We start from the raw sequence: 26,467 nt of genomic DNA, 5'->3' as shown, positions 1-26,467 counted from the left end.
GCCGGGCCACCAGAGGTATCCGCAGACAAGTCTGCTGGAACTCTAGAGCATGTCTGTGGGCGAGAGTGTCCAGCACCCATCGGTTGGTGGAGATCTTCTCCCACTCACTGACGAAGCCCACCAGCCGGCCTCCCACCAGGGTGCATGGTTGGGGGCCTGATGTCCTGGCCGGTTCAATCTTGCTTCGGGACCTGTGTGCCGCCTTGGGAGCGACGACGTCGGCCACCTCCACCGAAAGCCTTGGAACAGCCTCTGTAGGCCTCTTGGGTCGTGGACCAGGAGGGTTGATGGTACGAAGAGGGCCCTCTGCTGACACCCTTTGATGATCTGCCAGGCTTCCCTCCAGAGGCACAAAAGGCCGGGCAGTGTAGAAGAGTGCCCAGGGCATGGCCTGTCTCAGTGTCCGTCTTAATGACCTGCAATGACTTGTCGACGGCCTTCCCACAAAGGGCAAGTCCAGAACCCTTGTCTGGACTTCCTGTCGAAAGTTGGTGGCTCTCAGCCAGCCACGTCGACCGAGGCAGACACTGTTCCCCATATGTCGGAACCCTGTGTCCGCGACGTCCAGGGCCAACATGATGGCATGGTCCGATGCCACCGCCCCCTCCTGGAGGAAGGAACGTGCCTCGATCCACTTGTCGTCGGGTAGGAGCTCGAGTAGTGGGGTTTTCTTATACCACAGCTACCTGTCCTATCTGGCAAGGATTGAAAGAGCGTTGGCCATCTTGAATTTTGATGCCGCCGAGTAGATTACCTTCCTTCCCATGACATCTAACGCTTCTCTTGCTATCCGGAGGGACGGAGGATGAAGATGAGGGGTTAGCCGACTTCTCTCTTGGCATTGCATCGTTGATATAGGAAACCTTCCTTCCTAGAGTTACAACGCTCTGGTGACCATGGCATGGAACGACCCCACCTCGTCCGGAGGAGAAGCCCTTGGCTGCAGCGAACTACCCGCCATGGCCATGTCGTCGTCCATGTCAGTCGTTGTTGTGTCCATCCCTGTGTCTCAAGGGGGGCACGTGTAGAGTTGAAGCGGCGGCGTAGGGTGCCACTTCCTCTTTTTCATCACCTCCGTCGTCAGCTTCCCCATCTGGATTTTTGCTGTAGACGTCGTCATCCCCCACGTCTTCCTGGATCACGAGTACAGACACCTGGTCCTCCTCATCCGAGGAATACATATCTGTGCCCTGGAGTACAGTTAAGGCCTCCTCTCCCCCCCTTTTTTGCATCCAGGGGAGTCAGGTTCAGCTCATGGATGGCATCCTCTTCTCTGGTGTCCTCTCCAACGGCTTGACCTATGGCTCCCATCTCAGGGGAAGGGACACTCTGGGCACAGCCGGGGCTACCTTGACTGGGTCAGCACCCTTGGCCTTCAAGAGTGCGGCTGCCACCAACTTGATTGTCGATGACGACTTCACCTGGGCCGCCTGGGCCTTCTGGGGCAAGTCGGTCCTCTTTTCCTGCGCCTTTGTTTTCTCAGGCTTTTACCACAGCTTTGCTGGGTTAGTCGATTTCCTCTTCAAGAAGGAGCTGGAGTGATGGCTGAAGATGGAGGCAGATGTTGAAGATGAGCGTTCTCTGCGCGCGTGGACCTGCTTGTGTGGTGCCCCCGATGGAAATGGACTTGCAGTGCTTGGCCTTGTCATGGTCCCCCACGAATGGAACGCACAGTGCAGAGGCCTTGACGCTGAGCCACGCTGCCAGCCGACTGTGACAATCCTTTCCCGTTCATTTGGAGAACCCAAGGCAGATTCGCAATCTGCTTCCCTGTGATCTGGATGGAGACAGTAGAGGCACTGGAGGTGTTTGTCCTCTACAAACACATTCTGCAGTCTGCAGCTGGAGCAGAGCTTGAAAAGGAAGCTTCCCTCCTTCTTCTCTGACATGGTCTGGAGTGCGGAGTAAGCCCGATGGCCTTCTGGAATCTGCTATGAAACATTGCCAATTCTTGCCCTTGAGGGATGTTGAAATTCACCGACAAATGGATCCAGGCTTGTCGACCGATGTAGAGAAAGAGCACATGGGCTCCGTTTGACAAAAATTTCACTTTTTACCAAAAAAGTGTAAAAAACATTCATCAGCTGACAAGGCAAAACACGAGGACTTCCAACACTTGAACTTGCAGTAAAAATCTGAAGATGGCTGCCAGAGGAGGGGCTTAGGGAGAGGACAGTCATTGGTTGGGGGCAGTATGACCCAGAGCTCAGTGATTGGTTTAGAATAGAAATACTGTTTGTAAGTGAAAGTGAACCTGTTTTTCTTTTACCCAGGATTCCCAGACTGACGACGGGGAATATTCATGAGCATGTGAATCCATGCCAGACCCCATGCTGGAGAACAAGTTAGCATCATTAACGGGCTAAAACCATCTTGGGCCCCCGACCCCGATGGTGTTCCTAACACCCTCTTTAAATTAAATCCCCAGGGGTGGGCAAAAGTGATATATAACGTCTTTGCGGTTGTGGAGAAAATGTGATACTGGAAAGCTGACTAAAATCTATCCTGGTCTCGGATTTTACAAAGGGCAACAGGTTACACCCCACCAATTATAGGTTACTGGCGCTGATTGGTACATCGCAAACAATCTTTGCTGCAGTACTTCTTAAGAAACTAACTTCCTGGGCACAGGATAATAGATTATTGCACCCCTTTCAGATGATTTTTTTTTAAAGAAAAACCACTCCACACTCAACCTATGCGCTATGCTTCATCTAATGGCTGAAGCACATTATGGTCAGAAGTTATACTGCTCTTACATCAATTACAGCAAAGCCTTCAATCTAGTACCAAGGGTATTGCTCTGGAATAAGCTTCAAAAATGGGGGATAGATCTGCAACTGCTTTTCTCTATAAAAGCCCTTTATACCAACACTCCGTTTACAGTAAGGCTGTCCGCCTTGGGTGAATTTGCCAACTATAGACTAACAAACCGAGTCCTGAAACAGGGGTGAGCCTTAGCCCCTATGTTGTACAACCAATATGTGGCAGATCTGGAGGGACACCTTAAGGCGGCCAGAAATGTCCCCCCTAAAATTAATGGAAGGCAGGTCTCTTGATTGCCCCGGGACTGCTGTATGGCCTGTCGGTCTTAAAGCACAAGCACGTGCAATGGCTTAGCACTGCTGAGGGACGAATTCTGCGCTCATTTATTAATTTGCCACAGTCTGTCCCAGTGGAAGTGCTGTGAATGGAATATGGCTTGGCCTCCTTGGAATCACAATGGATAGTACAGAGAACGCTGTTGTGCTTGAAATTGAAGTTTTCACCCGGCGTACAAAAACAAATTAATGCACTAATGGGGAAAAGATATGAGAAGGGTATGAATAACGAATTTTGCATAGAACTACGAGCAACTGCCATGAATCATTGTGCAGAACTTGACCTTACTAATGAGTCCCTCTCCTATTCCCCCAGCACTGAGTTGCTGATAAAAAGGAAGTCGAGGGAATGAGACATAGTAAAGTACATTGAAAAGCTGGCCAAAAAGAAAAGGCACAGAGTCTTTGCCTCACAAGGCTTTACGCCGAGCACCCCTCAAACTTATTTGACTAAGCTCTGTTCCCCAGGTCTCAAACGATTTGTACTATATCTAAGATTGAATATCCTTCACACTGAAGAATATAGGTGAGGAATGAGTAGGAAACCAACTGAGAAAAGGCTGTTCCGTTTTTGTAAGGAAGCGGTGGAGACCAGCCGCCACCTTCTAACAGCCTGCCGGTCCCTCTTGGCGTATTATGTTAAGGGTTATAGCGCAATGGTTAGCTGCATTGACCACATACGTTTAGATCAATTTTGGAATACACTATTCACAGCAAAATCTGTGGTCATGACTTTGGCAGCCTACTCCATTTGGAATTCACTCAAGTTGAAACAAACCTGAATGGGGTTGGTGCTTCTCTTACTAAGGTGCTTGTATTTGCATGGGTGGGGGTCAAAATAGTGAGCTGTTTTGATTGATAGGCTTACACTTGGACTTACGACAACAATGTATTTAAGATGAATAAGGATGATTTGATATTTATGAATTGTAAAAAATGTATTTTTACATTGAATTGGTGCAATGTGGTTTTATAATATGAAATGTAATAATTTTTAATTGTTTATCATTGGTCATTGCTTAAGGCTGTTCAATAGCCAAATGCATAAATAAAAATAAATTATACAAAATTATTAACATAGAGAAGTAAGAAAATAGGATTCCGAAACAGCTTCTGTGGCCTCCCAAGCAATGCCCCAAATGTTCCCACCAGAATGGAGCTGGGATGCTTGGGCATACAATACTATGTGAAACTAAAGTCACGACTTTGTTGGCGTTACTTTTTGGCATGTGTATGAGCTGAGCTCTGTCAGTATTATGAAGATCTGCAAGATTCTAAACCAACCAATGGGCATCAACACTACCATGGTTCTCCTACAATAAAGAAATGGTAACAAAACTGTATGTACAATTGTTCTGAAATAACCCCAGAAAACGTGGCCCTTGCTATAAGCACGTGCTGAGACAGGCTTTTGATTATTGTTTAAGGCAGCAGATCTGGAATACAAGCACCAACATGAAATATAGTCTTATTTATACTGTGTTCCAAACCTGTAAAGTCATTATTGGCCAAACTAAGACTAAGTACTTTGCCATTTCTAAGTTTTAAAATGCAGTGGTGTGAAGGCTCCTCGAGCAATTGTATATTTTGTAAAACCTGGGAGGAAAATGTCAAACACTGTATCTGTATTTATCCGCTCTATAGTGGAATTACAAAACAGTTTCTGCGCTGCTGGTTAACAACCAGAATGTCAGGGCCATCGCAGATTTTTTAATGGGAACTGTGTAGAAGTAATTTAATGTTGGTCTACATGTTGAACATGCTGCTATTTTGAATCTTATAATGTTTTTATTTATTCATTTGTTGGTATTCTTATTGTGTAATTAATTCTGTAATGTTTTTATTGATGTTCATGTAAAATTATATATGAATAACTTTGATGGCTTGGCCAAAATAAAGTATTATAAGTATACTTAATGTCTCTCCTAAAAGATTTAACTTGCTCCCAATATGGGTAGGCACATAACTAATTTTGTGGAATGATAGAAATGCTTCTCTCTTCCTGCACTAGCTTCTTCCTTTCTCGAGCATTATGGCTTTAAGGTTTACGTAAAGAGATCCTTCAGTGTGATGCATGATCTTCCTAAACAGCGAGAGGCATTTCCAATGAGCTCTCACCTGAAGGGAGACCAGGCTCAATTTAAATCTTATGGTCTGGAGAGGAATAGAAGTTGGAATGTGCAAAGCTCGGTTCCATATCAAGGCTAGGCAGGTATCCCAAGATCAATAGGGAATATATTTCCATCCCATAAAGGGTCCTGGTTACCACTTTGCACTCATAGTATCGAAAACAGGGTCACCATGAGAGTTTACCAAATCTGGCATCAACTGTACACATTTGGTTGGCTAAAGATGTGTTGCAATATTTTAACTAGCTGGGCAGTTGGAGTTTACAAGGTTTCGACGTGATCAGAAAGCCCAAGTACATAAAAACATCAACCCCCTCCACCAAATCTGCTTCAATTCGCAAGTGAAAAGGGCCTTTTCCGATGTAAGCACTTCATCACCTTGGTTTTAGTTGGATTCATCTTCACAGAGTGCACTTTCACAAAAGTAGAGAAGCCCTCAATTAAGTGTTGAAGGCCAATGGGGTGCTGGTCAAATATTAATCTGCGTATGCTATCCAGAATGGCCTCATGTTGTGCAGTTCAGAGGTCACTAAGGCAACAGGCTCAATATAGTTACCAATGTCTGCCATGAAGAGATTAAACAGGCAGGATGCAAATACGCAACCTTGCCTGCCTCCACGAAAGATGGGAATTTGGTGAGACAATGACCCAGTGCGGTTCAAGCAGACTAAAATTGCATTGACATTGCAGTTTTCATGAAGCCCAATTATCATTCTCAAAAGACCACTCGGGATACCCCAGTTTTTAAGTTTGGGCCATAGAGTACTACGGTGCAGGGCATCGAAAGCTGCAGAGATTTCTATTGATGCCATGTAAAGCGAGTCCAGTTTCCACACTCATACCAAATCTTGGATACATTTTAACATGAGGCCATTCAGTGGCGTGCCCATCTGTCTCCTAAAACCAATCCGCAATTTCCTAACCCTCCCACTATGAGACACCCACAGATCAAGATGTTGAAGTAAGACGCCGGCAATAATGTTGCTGTCAGCATCTAATATGGAGCTTGGTCGGTAGTTCATTGGAGCAGATCTTATTCCCCTTTGTAAATGGGCACAATGTATGCCGATGACCAAGACGGCAGAAATGGTGAGGTGTGGACTACGCTTTGAAAGAGGAGTGACAATGCAGATGCCCAGACTGCCGGGGTACCATTAAAGAGCTGATTGGAGATCTTACTCGGACCCGGGGCACGAGAAGAGCTAATCGTAGTCTGACTTTATAGACCTTTTCATAATTGATGTTTAGAACACTAGCCTCAAATCTAAAAAGATTCTGATGCTAAATTCTTAACTTGCCCCTCAGGCAAAGAATACAATGATGCAAAGTGAGACACCCAATCAATCTACAACACAGCGTTAATCTGCTGGGAAGGCTCGGCCATGTCAAGCTCGTTACATTTTCCCCAAAAGGCGTGTGCATTTTTGTTACTCAAAGAAAGCAGGATGGCTTCCATGTCCTGCTGCAGCCTTTTGGCTTGATTACTGCACCGCCAATTCTTATAGGTTTGTCTTTTTCAGTCAAATCTAAATCAGCTCTGGTCTTGGTTGATCTAATAGCCGCTCTCAGGCCTTTCTTCCTAGTGGCCAGTTCCACGTTATAAATGTGGAGATGTTTTTTAGGCCTGATTCCCCATCCGCCTCTCCTATTACCATGGCTGGAGTGTAACAATTCCATCACAAAGAGCTCAAAATGATCCAACGTGAAAGTGTTAAGCTTCCACTCATGGGTAGTTGAAAGCAGACAATTAGTCAAAGTATTGTTTACCCTAGCAACTACTACTGGATTTCATGGCATCCGGTTACCCGCAGTATTGATGCTAACTTCAGATGGACCACACGAAGGAAGCACATTTATAAAATACCCATTTGTAATATTGAATATTTAATCGAGGATCACTTGGGCCACTCCACTGGTCAAGGTGTTATGAGGAGGAATGTCTTTGGGAATAACCCTGTTCACTTGTGTCAAGCCCAAGTCACACATACCCTTCGACCACATGCTCCCATTGTGTAGTTTCCTCCCTCGCCTGTCACCCTTAGCAGTACTACTGATAAGTTGAGCCCCATGCACACGATCTTAGTTTAGACCACCAGATAGTATAATGTGACCACTCATATACACACTGCACCAGTCATTAATAAATTATGAAATATCAACTATGGCCTCCAACTCACAAATTCCAGATTGCCAATACACCTTCAAGATAAGCATGTGTCTGCTTTGTTTCTTGTTCATTTGTACATGCATGATGAAGATACCTAAGCGTATGCTTCTAGAAGTAAAGCCAAAATGTCCCAAGGTTTTGTTCCTTAGAAAGTTTTTTTTTTTTTTAAATCATCAATGCCCAGATGCTGGTCAACTTCTAGGGAAGCTCTCAACCGTCAATCTTGGTAAAGATCTCTGAAAGTGAAGTAACTCAACAACTACTGAATCTTCCAATGGGTTGAACACATGAAAACATTGTCTTAGTTGTTGGATTTAAGCAATGCTGGTGTTGTGGTAGTACAGATATTTTTCTGATGACAGACATTTCTAAGGCATTCAATATAAGTGGTTATTCCATTTGATGAAATATTCCTACACTGCAGGCTTCCAGGGAAGATTGCTAACTTTGCGTAAGTCCTTTGCTGCTTCCCCATTCCCCTGTCCATTCCATACATTCTCCTTCTTATTACTAGAAGGTTCTTCACGCTCTTTTATTTTATTTGATGTGTAGGAAATCCGCTTGGAATAACTAAATGTGGTCACACAGTCTGGAATTACACACTATGTGACAAAACCGATATTTTGTTCAGGGTTTCTGGGCACAGCTTTGAAGAAATCATAATTCATTGCAGTTATAGAATCAAGGATGATTTCTTGTATCCCGAAAACATAACTCAGGCAAGACTGATGTTATGGTTGTTTGAGGCATCCCCGACCAATGGGGTTCACTACACTGTCTGGAAAAGCTTGATTAATATCCCTGCTTAGTCAATTGTATACAAACTTTGGAGTGCACAACATGTTCCCACATAACCCCACATGTTCAATAATGACCACTGCATGGTTGCATGTTTGTGCTATAACTACTCACTATACTTGGGACTGGTATCTTATTTTCTAGGGCAATTCCAAATCATGTGAAATGCCACATATTGCTTTTATTGTGGGCTCCTCAGGAATTCCAAATATGTTTCAATTTAGAATCGGGTGTATGTTTAACAACAACATAGAACACACAATTAAATACATACATAATTACGTGTTGAAATCGTCATGGAAATTAAACTTACCCTCAGCATTGGGCCATTTTGGAAAACATGAGGTTCATCACAAACCACACAATATTCATTCAACACAGGTATCCGCTGTTCTGCAAATTTGATAGTCTAAAAATAAAGAACCATCAGTGTATAACTATATGTCACAAATAATAGTAGTCAAGTGCTCCAGTTTACAAATCGTTTAACCTACCTGAACAAGAAAACCAAGATCTCGTACTGGAATGCATTTTGCCCCACAGTTTGGCTGGAAGAAAACACATGTAAACCTTCATGATTAGCAATTGAATGCACAGTTCCCCTTTGGAATATATGATGTGGGATGCCAAGTTCATGATACTTTTCCATATATCAGTAAAAACCCCCCTATCAAAGTGTATTTTACAGTGTTTATTATTGTCTTGTGTGTTTACTTTGTACTCCAATAATTAAAACAATTTAAAACATGTTATTTCAAAATGCAAGCCTGTTCATTAAAATCAGGTTAACTAAAACATAATTTCACTTGTTCATCTTTCGTGCAGCTCCTTTAAATGTGCACAATTAAGAAACTGCAGGATATGCATAATAATGACATGATGTTCACATTTACAAAAAGGTGAGTACTTCAGTTATAATTAAATTAACATGTGACATTATTTTAAGAGGTGCCGTGATTATCAAATGACAAAAGAATGACTACGAACTGATTTTCTCTGTTCATGTTAATTGTTTCCTAATCACCCACATTAATAGCCTTGGCTGGGGAGCCAGACAATCAGGTGGCTAGTAACCTGCGCTTGAACCAGCGGTACAAGCCCACATTCCAAGCTGCCTGACGACCGGCTCGCCCCGCCGCCATCTTCCCCCACCCTCTGCCCCATTCTTTTTTCTTTATGACCCTCCACCCACCCACTTACCTCATTTCAGCTGCGGTGGCCCTTGCCGCCGCAGCCTCACCTCCCTCTCAGCTTCCCCCGGCCGCCATGGAAAGAGAAGAGGGCTCGGTACAGAGCCATGTCTTCCCTTTCCATGGCAGCCATCTTTCAAAAGGATTTTCCTTCTTACAGCGGGACGCTACGGGCGTCCCGTTGTAGGAAGAAAATCCTTTTCTTTTTAGCATCTCGGGTTACTGCTTTGGTAACCTGGGCTGCTAATGGCCTTCATCCCCGTTCCACATAGTGGAACGGGGATAACGGCTCAGGGCCCTCGCTATCTGCCCTTGCTTCGCTCGGGCCGATAACTTGGGCTGCCGGTCCGTTATCCCCGATTCCAGCTTCTGGAACAGGGGATGAACGCCACAATAAAGGCATTATTCCTCAAGATTCCATCTCCAATTCATGTGTTGATTTAACAAAGGCCACAGAGAAGCATAATAAGAAACATGCAAAGTTATACACCCAACAAACGCAGATTGAAACATTTCTGCAGCCCATTATGGCATTATTAAGATATATATTATGTTAATAAAATAGCCATCTAAAAGCTATGTTGCTGGAATTCATCTTCTATCCTCTTGAAAACAACTTTGCATTTGCTAAATCTGAAAGTCAGCATCAACAAGCTCAAGGCATATCCTTCTGTCACATCAAACAATCATACATACAATGCATGAGTGAGAAGGAGTTGAGGATATCGCCAAAACACTGGCAAGGATGTACTGATCCAGGAATGTCACAATCCCTTTTACTGATAGCATTAGTTTGTGGGTAAACTAGGTGTCACTTTGCGATATGAGCCACAATCAAGGTAATCACACTGTGGGTAGTAGATGATTTTTAGGCATCTTTGGAAAATGTAAACAAAATAAATGATAAAAGATCATTGGCTATTATACATATTTTATACTACAGATGGAACAAGTTACTTACCTGTAACTGTTGTTCTCCAGCATGGGTCTGGCATGGATTCACATGCTCATGAATATTCCCTGTCGTCAGGCCGGGAATCCTCGGTAAAGAAAAAAAATCAGTATCGGTTTCGTTTCTGATCTGTCTTTCTTAGTAGTAACCAATCACTGATCTCTGGGTCATACTGCTCCCAGCCAATGACTGCCCTCTACCCAAGCCCCTCCCCTGGCAGCCATCCTCAGATTTGGTAGCACGTATAGTGGCAGTATGACCAAGTGAAGAGCCGCAGAGGGGAAGGAGGGAGGGTTTGCATGTGAATCCATGCCAGACCCATGCTGGAGAACAACAGTTACAGGTAAGTAACTTGTTCCTTCTCCAGCATGGCGTCTGGCATGGATTCACATGCTCATGAATATAAGAATACATAGCAGTATACACATGCACAACCACGGGAGGTGGCAACAGGCTCAACATTAAGCAATACAACAACTCAACATTAAGCATCTCTTACCTCCTCACCAGACTCACCTTTAAGCGAACAGGTTGCGCAGCACTGCTTGGACTCCCTGGAGTCCCGATCGACGCAGTAGAATCTCGTGAAGGTGTGCCTCGACCTCCACGTAGCAGCCCTGCAGATGTCCAGCAGGGGCACACCAGACAGGAACGCCGTGGTAGCAGCGATCGCTCTGGTCGAATGGGCTCTCGGACGGCCGGGCAGCGGTCGGTTTGCCAACCGGTGACAGTGCATGATGCAGCCGGAGAGCCATCTGGAAATGGAAGCCTTCGAGAGAGCCTTCCCTTGATTCACAGGTCCAAAGTTCACAAACAGCTGTGACGTCTTCCGAAAACTTTTTGTGCGGTCCACGTAGAACTTCAGCGCTATAGCCACACCCAGCAAGTGCAAAGTCCTCTCGGCCGGAGACAAAGGCGACGGGAAGAAAACTGGCAACACCAAGGGCTCGTGGAGGTGGAAGTCCGACGGCACCTTGGGCATAAAGGAGGGGTGCTTCCTCAGCACCACCCTCGTGTCATGAAAAGTCAAGTATGGAGGCTTGCAAGATAGGGCCTGGATCTCTCCCACTCGTCGTACGGAGGTGATGGCCACAAGAAATGCTGTCTTCCACGACAGGAACTTCAACGGCGCCGAGTGCATAGGCTCGAATGGGGCCCCCTTGAGCCTGGTCAGCACCACGTTGAGTTCCCACACCGGGGCAGGGGCCTTCACCGGTGGGAATAATCGGAATAGTCCCTTCATAAATTCCTTCACCAGGCGATGAGACCACAAGGACGCCCATCCTGTAGTTCTGGTGTATTGGGAAATGGCAGCCAGATGTATTTTGATGGAGGCGTGAGCCAGTCCAGCTTTGGCCAGCGACAGTAGGTACGGCAATACTTGAGGGGCCGTAATCCGCAGAGGGTTAATCTTCTGTGCACGGCACCAGACAGAGAACCTCTTTCACTTAGGTCCATAACATTTGTGAGCTGAGGACGCCCTGGCTTTTGCAAGAACCTCTCTGCAGTCAGCCGGGATATCGTATCCTCCAAACTCTAATGCTGCAGGAGCCAAGCCTGCAAGTTGAGCGACACCGGGTTGTGATGGAGAATGGCGCCTCCTTCTCTGGAGAGAAGATCTGCGTCCGTCGCCAGCTTGATAGGTGGGGACGCTGACAAGTCCAGAAGGTCCGGGAACCAGATCTGTCTCAGCCACGCCGGTGCGACGAGGATCATCCTGCACCTGGACCTCTTGAGCTGGTTGATGAGACGGAGCAGCAACGGCAACGGGGGGAACGCGTACAGGAACAGGCCGTCCCAGGGGAACGAGAAAGCATTGCCCATGCTCCTCGGCTGGGCGAACCTCTGGCACTTGGAGTTTGTCGCCGTCGCGAACAGGTCGATCTGGGGTTTGCCCCATTTTTGAAAGAGCCGATCCACCTATTCCTGGCGTAGTTCCCACTCGTGGCACGAGCGCAGCTCCCTGCTGAGTGAGTCGGCGATGGTGTTTCTTATACCTGCTAGGTGGAAGGGAACCAGAAACATCTCCTGGGCAACGGCCCAGTGCCACAGATCCTGGGCCTCCTTGGATAGGGCTGGGGATCTGGTCCCTCCCTGCTTCCGGATGTAGAACATTGTGGTGGTATTGCGGTGCAGATCCTCACCACTTTGTCCTTGAGGCATGGAAGGAACGATTTGAGCGCCCAGAACACAGCTCATAGCTCCAGGATGTTGATGTGAAGAGACCTCTCCTCCGGGAGCCAGAGGCCTCTTGCGTGGAGATCTCTGGTGTGGGCCCCCCATCCCTCCAGGGAGGCGTCTGTCGTTACCGTCTCCTGATACGCTGGGGCCTGAAAGTCCATGCCTGCCGAGAGGTGCGCACGGGCACCCCACCATAGAATCGCCCCCGACGGAAGGAACTCCTCGTCGAGCGGGATCCTGTCTTCAAAGCAGCCCGCCGCTTGAATCCAGCGGGTGTCGAGGAACTCTTGTAGTGGACGCATCCGAAGTCTGCAAAGGGGCACAAGGTAGATGCACGAGGACATCATCCCGAGGAGGGACTTGATGGACCTCACTCTGGCCACCTCCTTGGCTAACAAGCACCATGCCCAAAATGGCCTTCGTCCTTTCTTCCGAAGGAGAAGCAAATCACTTCACTGTATCGAGCTGCGACGGGACCAGATGGGATTTGGGGTAGTTGATGGCGAATCCCAGCTCCGTGAGCAGGCGGACGATCCTCGCTGTGTGTTCGACGGCGAGTTCTCTTGACCTTGCATTGATTAGCCAGTCGTCCAGGTAGGGGTAGACGTGGATTCCTTGCAGGCGCAGCCGTGCCGCCACCAGTGCGAGGCACTTGGTGAACACCCAGGGTGCCGACTTTAATCCAAACGGCAGGGCTCTGAATTGGTAGTGACACCCCTGGACTACGAATCTGAGGAACTTTCTGTGACCTTTTAGAATGGGGATGTGGAAGTAAGCATCCTCCAGCTCCAGTGATGATAGGAAGTCGCCCTCCTCCAGCTGTCCCAGCACGTGCTGGAGGGTGACCATCCTGAATTTCTGTGCCTTGATGTACTTGTTCAACCAACGCAGATCCAGGATGGGGCGCCAACCGCCTGTCTTCTTTCGGACGAGGAAGTATCTTGAGTATACTCCGGAGCAACGGAGCCTCTTGGGGGCAAGTTCGATGGCCCCCTTCCTGAGCATCGCCCTTACCTCCAACTGCAGTTGAGAGACGTGATTCTCCGTCCTGGCCACGGGAGGAATGCAAGGACACTTCTTTTGAAATTCCAGCAAGTGTCCGCGGGCCAGGGTGTCCAGCACCCAACGGTCAGTGGAGATGGACTCCCACACGCTGACGAACTTCGTCAGCCGGCCTCCCACCGGGGTGCTTCGGTGGGGGCCCGACGCAACGGCCGGTTCAGTCCTGCTTGGAAGAGGCCTTGCCGCCCTGGCCTCCTTGCCGACGGCGGTGAGACCCTCCTTGCTTGCCGTGGCCTCTGTAGGCCTTCTGGGACGAGGAGCGGGCCGCCTGGCGGTAAGTAGAAGAGCCGCCACTGGATCCCTTGGAGGCTCCTTGTCTGCCTCCAGAGCTCCGAAAGGGCCGCCGTTGCTGAAGGACTCCTAGGGCTCGGGCTGTTTCCGTGTCTGTCTTGATGGCCTGGAGGGACTCATCCACCGTCTTTCCAAACAGGTTTTTGCCGTCGAACGGCATGTCCAAAACTCTGTTCTGGACGTCCTGGCGAAAGTCCATCGCCTTGAGCCAGCCTTGTTGTCAGAGGCAAACCCCGTTGCCCAGTTGGCGAAATCCGGTATCGGCAATGTCTGTTGCCACCATTATGGCGTGATCCGACGCCACCTCTCCTTCCTGCAGAATCTGTAGGGCCTCCGCCCTCTTGTCATCCGGTAGGAAGTCTAGCAGAGGAGCTATCTTAAACCAAAGCTCCCTGTCGTAACGGGCCACAATCGCTAAGGCATTGGCCGCCTTAATCGTCGTCGCTGCCGACGAGATGACTCTTCGTCCCATGGAGTCCAACTTCTTGCCCTCGCTGTCCGGCGGGGAAGTGGAAGTTGAATCCGCCGCACCCGCTGCTTTCTTCTTGGCTGCTGCCGAGACGACAGAGTCCGGCCTGGGCTGGGTCCTGAGGCACAAGGGGGCGGCATCGGGGACCCGGTACTTCTCCTCGTACCTGTCCTTCTTGGCGGGTGTCGTGGAAGGGTTCTTGAGGATAGCCAGCCCCTCGTCCCAGATGTCGTCGAGCAACGGCACCGCAAGGACGGTCTTTCTCTTGGCCTCTCGTCGTTGGTAAAGAAACCCTTCCTTTTTCTGTTCCTCAGGGCAGAGCTGGAAGAGCTCGGATGTCCTGGTTATCATGGCATGAAAACAGCCAATTTCGTCGGGTGGAGAAGCCCGAGGGGGGGTGATGACGGGATGTCCGTTGTGTCATATCCTCTCTAGGGTCCGGCGAGGGGGATGAGGGGTCCACAGGCCTTGTGGGCATGAAGGGCGGAGCGGGGTGGACTCTCCTCCGCTTGTTCGGAGTGCTTCCCAACGGGCCTGGTTCTGGATCCTCCATCGGGGTCCGTGGTAACCTCGTCCTTATCTCAGTACATAAGGATTGGATCGCCAACAAAATGGCCGCCGAGCTATCCTGGGGCTCGGGTAATGGCTGCGACGGATGGGATGGCTGCTCCACTGGGCCCTCGTCGTCGCCATCGTCACTATCTTCTATCCACTATCTCTATCTATCACTAATCACATCAGCGGGAACCGTCCCCTGGGATCGAACCTTCTCGAACCTCTCGTTGAGGCCAATGAACCTCTCATTGAGGCCTTTCACGGTTTCCACCGAGGCTGAATCTGAGTCTGTAATGGCCACCGCCCCCCCCTCTTTTTCCGCCGGGGTCTTCACGGGGGTCTTAACGATGGTCTGGAAAGAGCATTCCCTCCGTGGCAGCAGGGAAACTCTGGGCCCCAAGGCCGCCTCCACTGGCGTAGCCTCTGCCGGCTTCACCAGGGCCGCTGTGACAACCTCGATAGAGGCCTTTGCCAGGTGGATCAAGGCCCTCACCACCTTAGGTGCGTCCTGGTCCGTCGCTTTGGGTGGAGGGTCATCGCCTCGCTCCCCTTCGGCTCCCTTCGAGATCGACCGGGGCTTCTCCAGAAGCTTACCCGGGTTCTCGGACTTCCTCTTCCCCCGAACCAGAGCGCTGGCTCGTGGTTGATCGTGCCGGGGAAGTCGCGCCCTGCCTGGCAGCCGAGGAGCCTGACCTTTCGGCGCTCCCGGGGTCCGCGGACTCGCAGTGCTTGGCCTTCTGTTGGGCCCACGTCGCCGGGGCGCCCTCACAGGACTTAGAAGACCGCTCAGACTTTTTCTTCGCCTTCTCACCTGCTGTGCCCTTCTCCAGCCAGGCGGCGAGGCGGGAACGACGATCTTGCTTGGTCCGTTCCAACAGGTTCTTGCAGAAGGCACAGTCCTTCTCCACGTGCATCTTGTCCTCATGAAGGCAGTAGAGACATCTCGAATGCTCATCCTCCTTGAAAACATTTTGCAATCCGCATCCTGGGCAGCTCCTCAACCGCTTGGATCCGGACGTCGAGCTTTCCTTGTCCTGGGCCATGTCCGTTGAGGTAGGCCACAGATCTTCTGGAATCCTCCAAGAAGCGTAACTCGACGAAACCTTCACCCTTGAGGGGCGTAGTAGAATTCCGAAACGGGTCCCCGTTATCGGAAGTAGAAACGGTGGAGCTTGAGGCTCGATTAACCGAAAAAATGAGAAAAATCTCCTGAAAAAGCGTGAAAACGCAGTAAAAGCTCGAGAGCTAAACACGAGGACTCCCAACACTTGAACGTGTGGTAAAAATCTGAGGATGGCTGCTAGGGGAGGGGCTTGGGTAGAGGGCAGTCATTGGCTGGGGGCAGTATGACCCAGAGATCAGTGATTGGTTACTACTAAGAAAGACAGATCAGAAACGAAACTGATACTGATTTTTTTCTTTACCGAGGATTACCAGTCCGACGACGGGGAATATTCATGAGCATGTGAATCCATGCCAGACCCCATGCTGGAGAACTCTGCTGCTATCCACCCTGTTTTATCTCACATAGACCTCTATACATACACTAGATAACTGCATAGCATTAGTCATGGCCAAGTAACATTTTAAATGTACTTTGCCGACAAGATGGCGAAGCATTTCCTCACATTCGGAAAGATGATTTGTGATAAAATTCCATGAATTATCTCTTTGTTCATGTGAAACTGATAACACCTTACAAAGCATTAAAGGATGCATAAGCAGGCACAGATTCTCAGTGGCAAATGTTCTGACACAACTTGCCAGAGCAACACACTGAGCACCCTCAAAGTAAAAGAGGCAGTGAACACCGAAGGAACCACCAGTTCAAAATCATTGGTGACTATCAGTTCAAAGGTCTAGTGAGTTAACACTGAGAGCCACTTCAAGATCACAATTGATATGAAGCCTCTCAAAAGAAGAGAACAAATCAAATAGTCCTAACATGAATTCCTAAAATAGCACCCCATGCAGTCTGTGTGTCTGTGGGCTCAAACTGTAGTGAAGTGATTGCAGCAGTAATCAATATAAATCATTGTGAACTACAGCAAGGGTGCTAATACATAAGCAGACACTTTTCAATAGAGTGAATTAATTGCCTCCATGCGAACCCAAAGGTAGATCCCCAGCCACTTCTTTTTGCGTAAGCGCAAACACATTTCTGCTAAACTATTTACCAGAAATTCAGATTGTTCCCTGAGAAGACTAGATGGCCCAAGATCAAAGTTTCCTACATCAGGATACAAAATAGAGAGAGCCCTGAATGTGAAGCAAAATTAAAGTTTCCACTGCTTCATCTGAGAATCCAAATGTGTATGGTGGAGATTGTTTACTAACAGACAATGGCAGAGATGATACTGCAGTTTCGTAATAATTCAAGGAGCCCAGGAGCTCAAACCTCTCCTGCACCCATACCCATACCAGTTACTTCAGCTGCCGCCACACTCTACCTGTAACTCTCTTGGTGTATCCACTATGTACAGTATAGTTGCTCCTTAGATAGGTGTATATATTCCATACATATTAGGGCAATAATGGAAAAGGAGTAGAATTAGCGATTCTCTCTATTATTTTAAGAGACCAGCAGAGCCATGCCAAAAAGCAAGATTTGGCTGCATGTTAAATTCTTTCCGCAGGCAAATGAGTCCTTTGGAGTAAAGACCTACTATGCAAATTACAAAAATAAATAGCAGCGATGAGCACCCACTCATAAGGAGAGTGGAACAACCTTCTGAGGTAATCTAAAAATTGGTAGTTCCCTCTTGTGAGCCATAGAGACAATGATCACAAGAAACAGTGCCAAAGTCTGGACATACACTCCTAAAAGGTATAATTATCAGTATCCTGGGATAATTACTCATGCTTGCATGTGTATAATTATCAGTGTTCAAGGATAATTATCCTTGCTTGTATATGTAGAACACAGCAATCATGTTGCCTGCCTTGCATGCTCTTTCTCCAGGTTGATGGAACGCATGCATGTAGGCCCTTGCACAGTTTTAAACTCAAAAAGAAGGCTTCTATTTAGATCCAGGTTCTGAGAGGACAAGATCTCACAAACTATTAGAAATTAATCAAAGAGTTGGTGTATCTCAATGAGCAAATAGATCAACTCTTCTGCCAACCAACATCTTCCATTATGTCTTATGAGATGGGGACCTTGCCTGATTGAGTAAGGGAATGTTGATTACAGTAGATTGCCAAAAGTAATCGCCTTCTTCTCAGACTAAAGGTGTCATCTGAACACATAACATTGTTGGTCTATGACAGGTTCATATGTGGATAGCCAAGGTATTACCAGTCATATTCATGCTGTTTTATTCCTAACTGCTCCCCGAACGCCATCCATCATCCAATATTTCCTCAAATATTCTAGGGATGGATTTAGTTTAGTACACTAACCCAGTCCTACAATATGAAGGAAGTGCATTTTGGTATCAGGAAATAAATATTGTTCTAGAAACATAATTTATTTCACCAATATTATCACATAGAACCACAAGGGGGTATCTTGGCACTATACATAGATTACCAATTCATATTGATATCCTAGTTAATTTTACTCATTTTGTAAACCTCAGAATGATGAAGTGTTGAGTGGACCTATTGGTAATAAAATATGTGACCATAATTTCAAATGAAGATCCCTGTACTGGGTATGTCAGTCACTGAACTACACACAGGACACTGACATTGAGAGTCAACACTCTCTGGAAGCACCATGGGGAGTGATACCTGCACAATTGAATTTAGGTCTGAGTTTAAAGTGCTTCTTTTTCTCTCTTGATTATCATTAGACCTGTTCCTAAAATAGGCTGTTTATCCACAGAAGCAATAGGCACGGACTGAACAGCAGATGCAGAATGAAAGAGGGCCATCGTTGATTTGGTTAATTTTCAGGTGTAGCAGGTTAATTGAATATTATGTCTCTAAGGATTCTGGTACTTGTATTTTTCGCACTTAATTTCTCTTGCAGGTGACTGGAAACAACGCCCTCTACTGGACCCGGAAGTGACTAGCTCTTGGGTGAATAGATGACCCAATAAACTGTCTGAGAAGAATGGGCCTTCTGCCTTCATGAGGGTGCAATGAGAAAAACATGGATGCTTAGCTGGAACATTTGTAGTATCTGCTGCACAGTACATAGGGGCCCAAACTAGGGAGGTATAGGTAGGGTAGGAAGGTAGCAGATCTATCTGGCATGGGTTCGGGGAGATGGAGATGACAGGTGCTCTGGAAGCAGAGGGATAGGACCTAGTGGAGCAATCCACAAGTGGAATGATATTCTTTCAAAAGGATGATCTGCACGTGCTTCCTGAAGTGCACTGACTTGATTGGTAATCTGTTTATTACCAATTATTGTATTTTCATCACATCTCATAAAACTGGCAAAGGTGGAAGAGAAACAAATGCTATTGCACCTTTGACCGTAGGACATTTCTTACTGAAGAGTATTGTCCAGGCTCAAACAAGTAGTTTGTAGTCAGCTGAAAAATAATTATTTCAATAAATGATTAGGTTCTCTATCACATTACCATAAAATTAGCGTTTTTCATTAAAATAAAGTTAGCATGCTTTGAAATAGACTATGACATTTAGCACTGTATTCACTTATGCAGTCTAATAACAAATAAAAAAATACAAGATACGCACAGCAGCTTGCGATGATGAAGATGGAGTTAAGATGCCAATTAACCCTGAGGTAAGAGAGAGCCTTCTGCCCTCTGTAATGGGTTCCTTGAAAAGTTCACCTTTAGAAGATGTAGGGACATTAGAGTAAGACTTAAGTAACTTGTGGTTCTTAAGTCCATCTAATTCTTCCATTCTAAGGTTACTGGAATAAGACCGGTTCAATGGTTTATGGGGTTTCAAGGTGCTATTGTGCTCACATCTAGGATCCCCAGAACACGATCTTGTGAGAAGTTTGTGTGGCTTTAAAGTGATGCAGTCTTCCTGTTTAACAACCGAGGAGCACGGGCGATTCAAGAGTTTGTGTTGCTTTAAAGTCATCGCTTCTTCAACCCTTGGGTCACTCGACAAAGAACGACCAAAGCTTCTGTGAGACTTCGTAGAACAGCCATCTTCAGCCTTTACTGTGCTAGAACAAGTCCTTCTGAGCAGCTTGTGAGTTTTGGAGATGCACTCATCTTCGGTTTTCAACTTGGACTTATTTTTACCACATCCAGGTGGTGGATAACTTGGCGACCTTAAAATGTATTGAGACAATTTAAAGAGAGAAGATAATTAGAAGAATTGGGGGCACATATTTACATACATAAATACATGTAAAGAACAATGTTTTTATTTTAAGATTATTTATTGATTTCTTAGGCACCCATACAGACAAGCTGGTGCTCTGATAGAGGGAACGGGGGAGGAGAAGAGGGTGACAGAATGGAGAACTTAATTTATTATACAACATTCACACACAGCCTGCACTTGCTCATTCACATGGATACCCATCATCATACACTCGCTCATTACACACAATGCACTCATATACACATCCATACACATATTTGAATTAACTTCCCTTCTGTCCCAGTCCTGTAGTTTCCTCCCAGTGCTCCAGCTCCTGTGTAGCACAAGCAAGAGCAAGGAAGCAAGTGTTTCCTGGCTCCTGCGTATGCATGCAGGGACATAACAAAGTGCCCCATCCTGTTTGTATGCGCTTGGAGGCACAGGAGCACCGCCTCATGCTTACAAACATGCAATTCCCAAGCCAGCTTTCCCAATAAGCCATGCAAGGCTGGGAAAGCTGCAAAAAGATGCTGAGGGAGCGCTCAGTATTTATGCTGGGCTGGCTCCTCGGCAACTCCATATTGGGGCGAGGGTGTTGGTAGGTCGGTGCAGCCTCACGCTTAAGAAACTATTGTATGTCTCCCTTTGTCCTTTGACAAAGAGAACCCCCTTTCTTTGCAAAGTCTGGGTATTCTGTGCCTTACTTTAAATGGGTGGGTTATTAGAGCTTTTAATAGTATGCTTGTATTTGTATAAGGTAATCCAGAGGCTGCAATTAGCCTAATTGTGTAAGGTAACCAATGTTTGCAGTCATCCTAATTGTGTAAGGTATTCAAAGTCTGCATTTAAACCAATTGTATAAGGTAATCCAAACTTTGCTTCTAGTCTTACTGTCTAAAGTAACCAAAGTGTGCATTTAGCACAACTGTGTAAGGTTAGCCAGAGTGGAATTGAGCCCAATTTTGTAAGGCACCCACATATTACAACTGGCCCTGCAGAGTGGGTCCTGCCGGCTACACATCTAGCCCAAACTGTGAAGCCTGTGTGTGCACCCCCTGCCATGCTCTAGGATAGGTTTGTGGGGACTATATTGTCTGCGGTTCTGCTCGCTGCTGCTCTCAGAGATAATCACAAGAATGACTGATAGGGAGTGGGAAATGGGTTGCTTTTATTTTTTTTAATTCATTTTAACCTTGTGAAAAACAACACTCAGGTACAGAAGTAGGTAGCACCCACGAGATACAACCACAACTAGAAAGCCAAAGGTAGCAATTCATTAGGGATGGGAGGGAGAACCAAATGTCTTAACTCTGAAGGCAAAAGCCATAAACAAGTGGTGCATGGAATACCTCCGGGGAGGTTTCTATGAGGAAATAGTAGGCTTCATGGGGGGCCAAACATAGTAAGAAACTCAAAAGTCCCAGAAAAACACACTCTAGATAAGTAGAAAGCTCTCACAACTTTTTGTTACAATCCGACGTTATAATTTCGGCTGGGCCCACCACGTCCCGGAGAGCTTCATTCCAAGGCTTCCATCTTGGCTGCTTTTAGTCAGAATTCTGGGTGTAGGAAATGTATTGCCACTAACGAACCGTACTAAAAAAATCACCCCTTTGCATACTCGCTCTCAAACTCTCAACTTAACACAACCATGCCATTACACCAAAACAAACCGCACAGAATTCACAACACCCTACATGAAAACAAACCATACACTATCACGCCTAAACACTACATGGTGGCTACCAAACAAAGCACCTACGCTCAGTGACTAGTTTCTCCGAACTGAAGTTGCCAACAGCACACCACAGCTCTCTTGCTCTTTCCCCTCTCAATCCCACTAACAAACCCTGCAACCCTCCTTGCATTGCAAAGGAGGCCCTGACGACGCGAATGCTCAAACAGTTGTACCTCATTCTTTCTTGCTTTTCATGCCTGCAGTACCCCTGCCCAGCCAACTCCACCATCCGGAGGTAAGCTACATTGCTGGGCTTTGATTTGACGCGCACAGCTCCTGTGTGCCTTTTTTGCTTTTAGCATCTGCATTTTTGTTGGCCTTGAAGCGTGCGTGCCGCGATCCGCGCTGGTAGCGCCTTTAAGGGTTAGGGGCTCGCACATCTCCCCTTTCTCCATATACAGCAGGGCTGCTCTGGCATTTCTACTACTTCTTGACTGTTTGCATTTACTTATCTGTGCTGGCTGGTCCCCAGACTCTCCATGATGGCTGCCCTCACTTAGGGCCGGGAGTCATCCCCTTGCCTGGGCCTCTGAAGAACCACAATTGGCTGCCTGCACCTACACCTACATTGCCAATTAGCTGGACCGGGAGGTGGGAGCCGGCCCCAGTCAATCAAGGGCCTGCATCTGGGCCCCGACGATGGGAATTCTCGGCCAGTTGTCCCTCATTCTTTCCTGCCGTTCGTGCCTGCATCAGCCCTGCCGTGCCCCCTCCACCATCGGAAGTTAGCCGCATTGCTGGGCTTTGATTTGGCACGCACAGTGCCTGTGTGCCTCTTTTGCTTTTAAAATCTGCATTTTGGGGGTCACTGCGGCATGCGTGCCACGATCTGCGCCGCTAGCGAATTTATGGGTTAGGGGCTCGCACATCTCCCCTTCCTCCATATGCAGCAGGGCTGCTCCGGCATTTGTACTACTTTTTGACTGTTTGCATTTACTTCTCTGTGCTGGCTGGGTACCAGACTCTCTATGATGGCTGCCCTTACTTAGGGCCTGGAGCCATCCCCTTGCCTGGGCCTCTGAAGAACCACAATTGGCTGCCTGCACCTACATTGCCCAATCTGCTGGTCCGGGAGACGGGAGCCAGTCCTAGCCAAGCGAAGGCCTGCATCTGGGCCCTGACGACAGAAATGCTCGACCAGTTGTCCCTCATTCTTTCCTGCCTTTCGTGCAACAATGGTTCTCCAAAGAACTAGCAGAACAAAAAAGGGACAAACGAATCAGAGAAAATGTTTGGCAAAAAAACCCTTCAGATGCCAATAAAGCCCTAAGGCAGGAAAGTGAAGTAAAATATAAACACATGATAACTGAGGCTAAGAAAGACTTCTATAATGATCAGATTTCTACAGCCGCTAATTCCACCAGCAAACTGTTCAACATTCTAAAATCTATATAAAAACACAGAGCCATCACCCCTCCTTTCCTACCCTCACAAGAAGAATGTGATTCGACCCAGATCGCCTTCTTGAATAAAATCTCCAAAGCTAGGGACTCCATCACAAACTCCCTGACCAACAAAAACGCGACAGTCACCCTGCCAGATGAGACCGCAACATCATATATTGAAACTTTCAAGTTCACAGAAATTACCCGCAGTGAAATGACTAAGGTACTTGCCTCCATGAAACCTACGACATGTGCAGGGAATATCATCCCGCCCAAAATAATACTGGACAACATTGACATATTTGCCCCTATATTAACAAAGATCATCAGAGATCAGAAAGTGCCTAATGTCATCAAAAAGGTCACAGTGACTCCTCTGGTTAAGAAACCTAATCTCGACCAACAAGACCCGAATAAACTCAGACCTATAACCAACTGCAACTTTATCCTTAAAATCATGGATAAGATGGCCACCATGCAGCTCCAGGCACATGTGGAGGCTTCGAACGCCCTTCACCCACAACAGTCGGGCTTCCGCCCTGCCCACAGCACTGAGACAGCCATGCTAGACCTACAGACCAAAATGCTCAGCATTATTGACAAGGGTAGGACAGGTCTCCTCATTCTCCTTGACCTCAGCACCGCGTTTGACCTCCTTGATCATAACCCACTCCAGAATGCACTAAAAAAGACCACCAACGGCTCTGATGAAGCCATCGGCTGGATAATGTCTTTCCTAAAAATAGGATATCTAGGGTGCACTGTGGGGACAAGTTCTCCTTGGAAAAGGAAATCCTCTGCGGAGTCCCCCAAGGGGCTAGCATGTCACCACTGTTATTCAACCTCTACCTGAGGTACCTATGCCTTGTCCTCGATCATATCAACACCTATTTTACAAACTATGCTGACGAAAAGCAGCTGGTGTTTGAATTAAGTGGCAACTATCAGAAAGATAGTGAGCAATTTACCATGATCTACAACAACGTGGAGCAATGGATGGACTCCAATTGGAAGTGCCTCAACGGGAAAAAAACAGAGCTCATGATATTCGGCTCATCTTCAGCCCGAGCAAAACTATCTTCCTCCTACACGTCCTTCCAGATTAAAGATAAACCCATACCGGTCCTGGGTAAGGTTAAAACCCTTGGTATGATGCTAGAAGCATCACTCGGGGCAGATGCCCAAGTACAGTAGATCAAAAAAAACTGTGCTTATGACCTCAGACTAATAAAAGCTATTAGACCCTTCATATCACAGGACAACTGCACGACTATAGCAAGAGCCACCATCATGTTGCGCCTTGACTATGGCAACGCTCTAGTCCAGGGTGCCACTAAGAAGTGTCTGCAAAGCTACCAAGTTGTCCAGAACAATGCGGTAAGAATTGTTAAGCACAAAACTAGATCAGAGCACATCAGCAACTCCAGAAGGGAGCTTCATTGGCTGAAAATCGAAGACAGGGTGCATTTCAAGACCTTAACCATGGTTCACAAATGTATTTACGGAAAAGCTCCGGCTTACCTAAAAACCAGGATTAAACCATATGTTCCAAGTAGAACATTGAGATCTTCCCAACTTGGTAAAATCTCAGCGGCCCCACACAAACTTAAAAGCGGCCTAGGCAGATCCTTTCCGACCCTTGCAGCCAGTCTTTGGAACAATCTTCCAGACCACTTAAGACTGGAAACCAACTACATCCATTTTCGCAAACTGGTGAAAACCCACATCTTCAAATAAATGACATCCCCAGCCCATGCCTATTTCAGAGCAAATTTATATGGTTGTCCCATCCTCCCTGTCTAGTCACTGTTTATCTGTTTTTGTGTCCTTGTATCTGCGCCCAGAGGCTTGCGAGCTACCGGCGCATTATAAATATTAAATAAAAAAATTAAAAAATAAAAAATTCTTTCCTGCCTTTAGTGCCTGCAGCACCCCCGCCCTGCCCCATCCACCATCTGGAGGTAAGCCGCTTTGCTGGGATTTGATTTGACGAGCACATCGACTGTGTGCCTTTTATGCTTTTAACATCTGCATTTTTGTTGGCCTTGCTTTGTGCGTGCCGTGATCCTCGCTGATAGCGCATTAATGTGTTAGGGGCTCGTACATCTCCCCTTTCTCCATATGCAGCAGGGCTGCTCCGGCATTTCTACTACTTCTTGACTGTTTGCATTTACTTATCTGTGCTGGCTGGGCCTCAGACTCTCCATGATGGCTGCCCTCACTTAGGGCCTGGAGCCATGCCCTTGCCTGGGATTATGAAGAACCACGATTGGCTGCCTGCACCTACATTGCCCAATCAGCTGGACCGGGAGGCGGGAGCCGGCCCTAGCCAATCAAGGGCCCGGATCTGAGCCCTGACGACGGGCATGCTCGGCCAGTTGTCCCTCATTGTTTCCTGCCTTTTTGTGCCTGCATCATCCCTGCCCTGACCCCTCCACCATCCGGAGGTAAACCACATTGCTGGGCTTTGATTTGACATGCACAGCGCCTGTATGCCTCTTTTGCTCTTAACATCTGCATTTTTGTTGGTCTTGCAGCATGCGTGCCACAATCCGCGTCAATCGCGCATTCATGGGTTAGGGGCTCATACATCTTCCCTTCCTCCATATGCAGCAGTGCTGCTCCAGCATTTCTACTATTTCTTGACTGTTTTCATTTACTTATGTGTGCAGGTTGGGTACCGTACTCTCCATTTTGTCTGCCCTCACTTAGGGCCTGGAGCCACCCCCTAGCTTGGGCATCTGAAGAACCACGATTGGCTGCCTGCACCTACATTGCCCTATCACCTGGACCGGGAAGCAGGAACCGTTCCTAGCCAATCAATGGCCTGCATCTTAGTCTCTAACCCAGGTCTCCCTATCGCTGACACCTACACCAGTGCATTCTCTAGGCAGACCCTCACTGACATCCTCTTTGTCGTTCCTTCGCCAGACCGTTGGACTCCTCATATGGTCTCAGTGCTCTCTCCCTTCTCTTCTTCTCCCATTAATGGTGGCACCCATTGGGAGGACCTCCTGGACCCCTTCCACTCCTCCAAGGTAATCATTAATGTCTACCTTAATGGAACCGTCCTAGTCCAAGGCCCTCAGGCCAACCTCCTCCTCTTTGATAGACTTTTCCTTCACCTCATCAACTTCCTTCTTTCTCCTGCTGTGCACTCTCCCTCTGACTTCCCTACCTTCCACCCCCGCCTCTTCCTTGGCTACCT

At 47.3% G+C, this 26,467-nt stretch overlaps 1 protein-coding gene across 3 annotated transcripts in view; it reads right to left on the bottom strand.

The window, feature by feature from the left end:
* PARP8 (poly(ADP-ribose) polymerase family member 8) overlaps positions 1-26,467 on the bottom strand; it is a 1,351,312-nt gene that overhangs the window by 724,564 nt on the left and 600,281 nt on the right. For all 3 annotated transcript variants that reach the window (XM_069627250.1, XM_069627248.1, XM_069627249.1), the window contains 3 exons: positions 19,549-20,101; positions 8,690-8,743; positions 8,509-8,604 (listed from right to left, as the gene is read on the bottom strand). In XM_069627250.1, coding sequence (XP_069483351.1) covers positions 8,509-8,604; positions 8,690-8,743; positions 19,549-20,101 — 703 coding nt within the window. The remainder of the gene's footprint in view (positions 1-8,508; positions 8,605-8,689; positions 8,744-19,548; positions 20,102-26,467) is intronic.

This window comes from Ambystoma mexicanum, chromosome 6p, assembly GCF_040938575.1.
Source record: "Ambystoma mexicanum isolate Mex_15411 chromosome 6p, UKY_AmexF1_1, whole genome shotgun sequence".
NCBI classification, from domain to species: Eukaryota; Metazoa; Chordata; class Amphibia; order Caudata; family Ambystomatidae; genus Ambystoma; species Ambystoma mexicanum.
The sequence above is the reverse complement of the archived record's forward strand: the minus strand, read 5'-3'. Positions and strand labels throughout refer to the sequence as shown.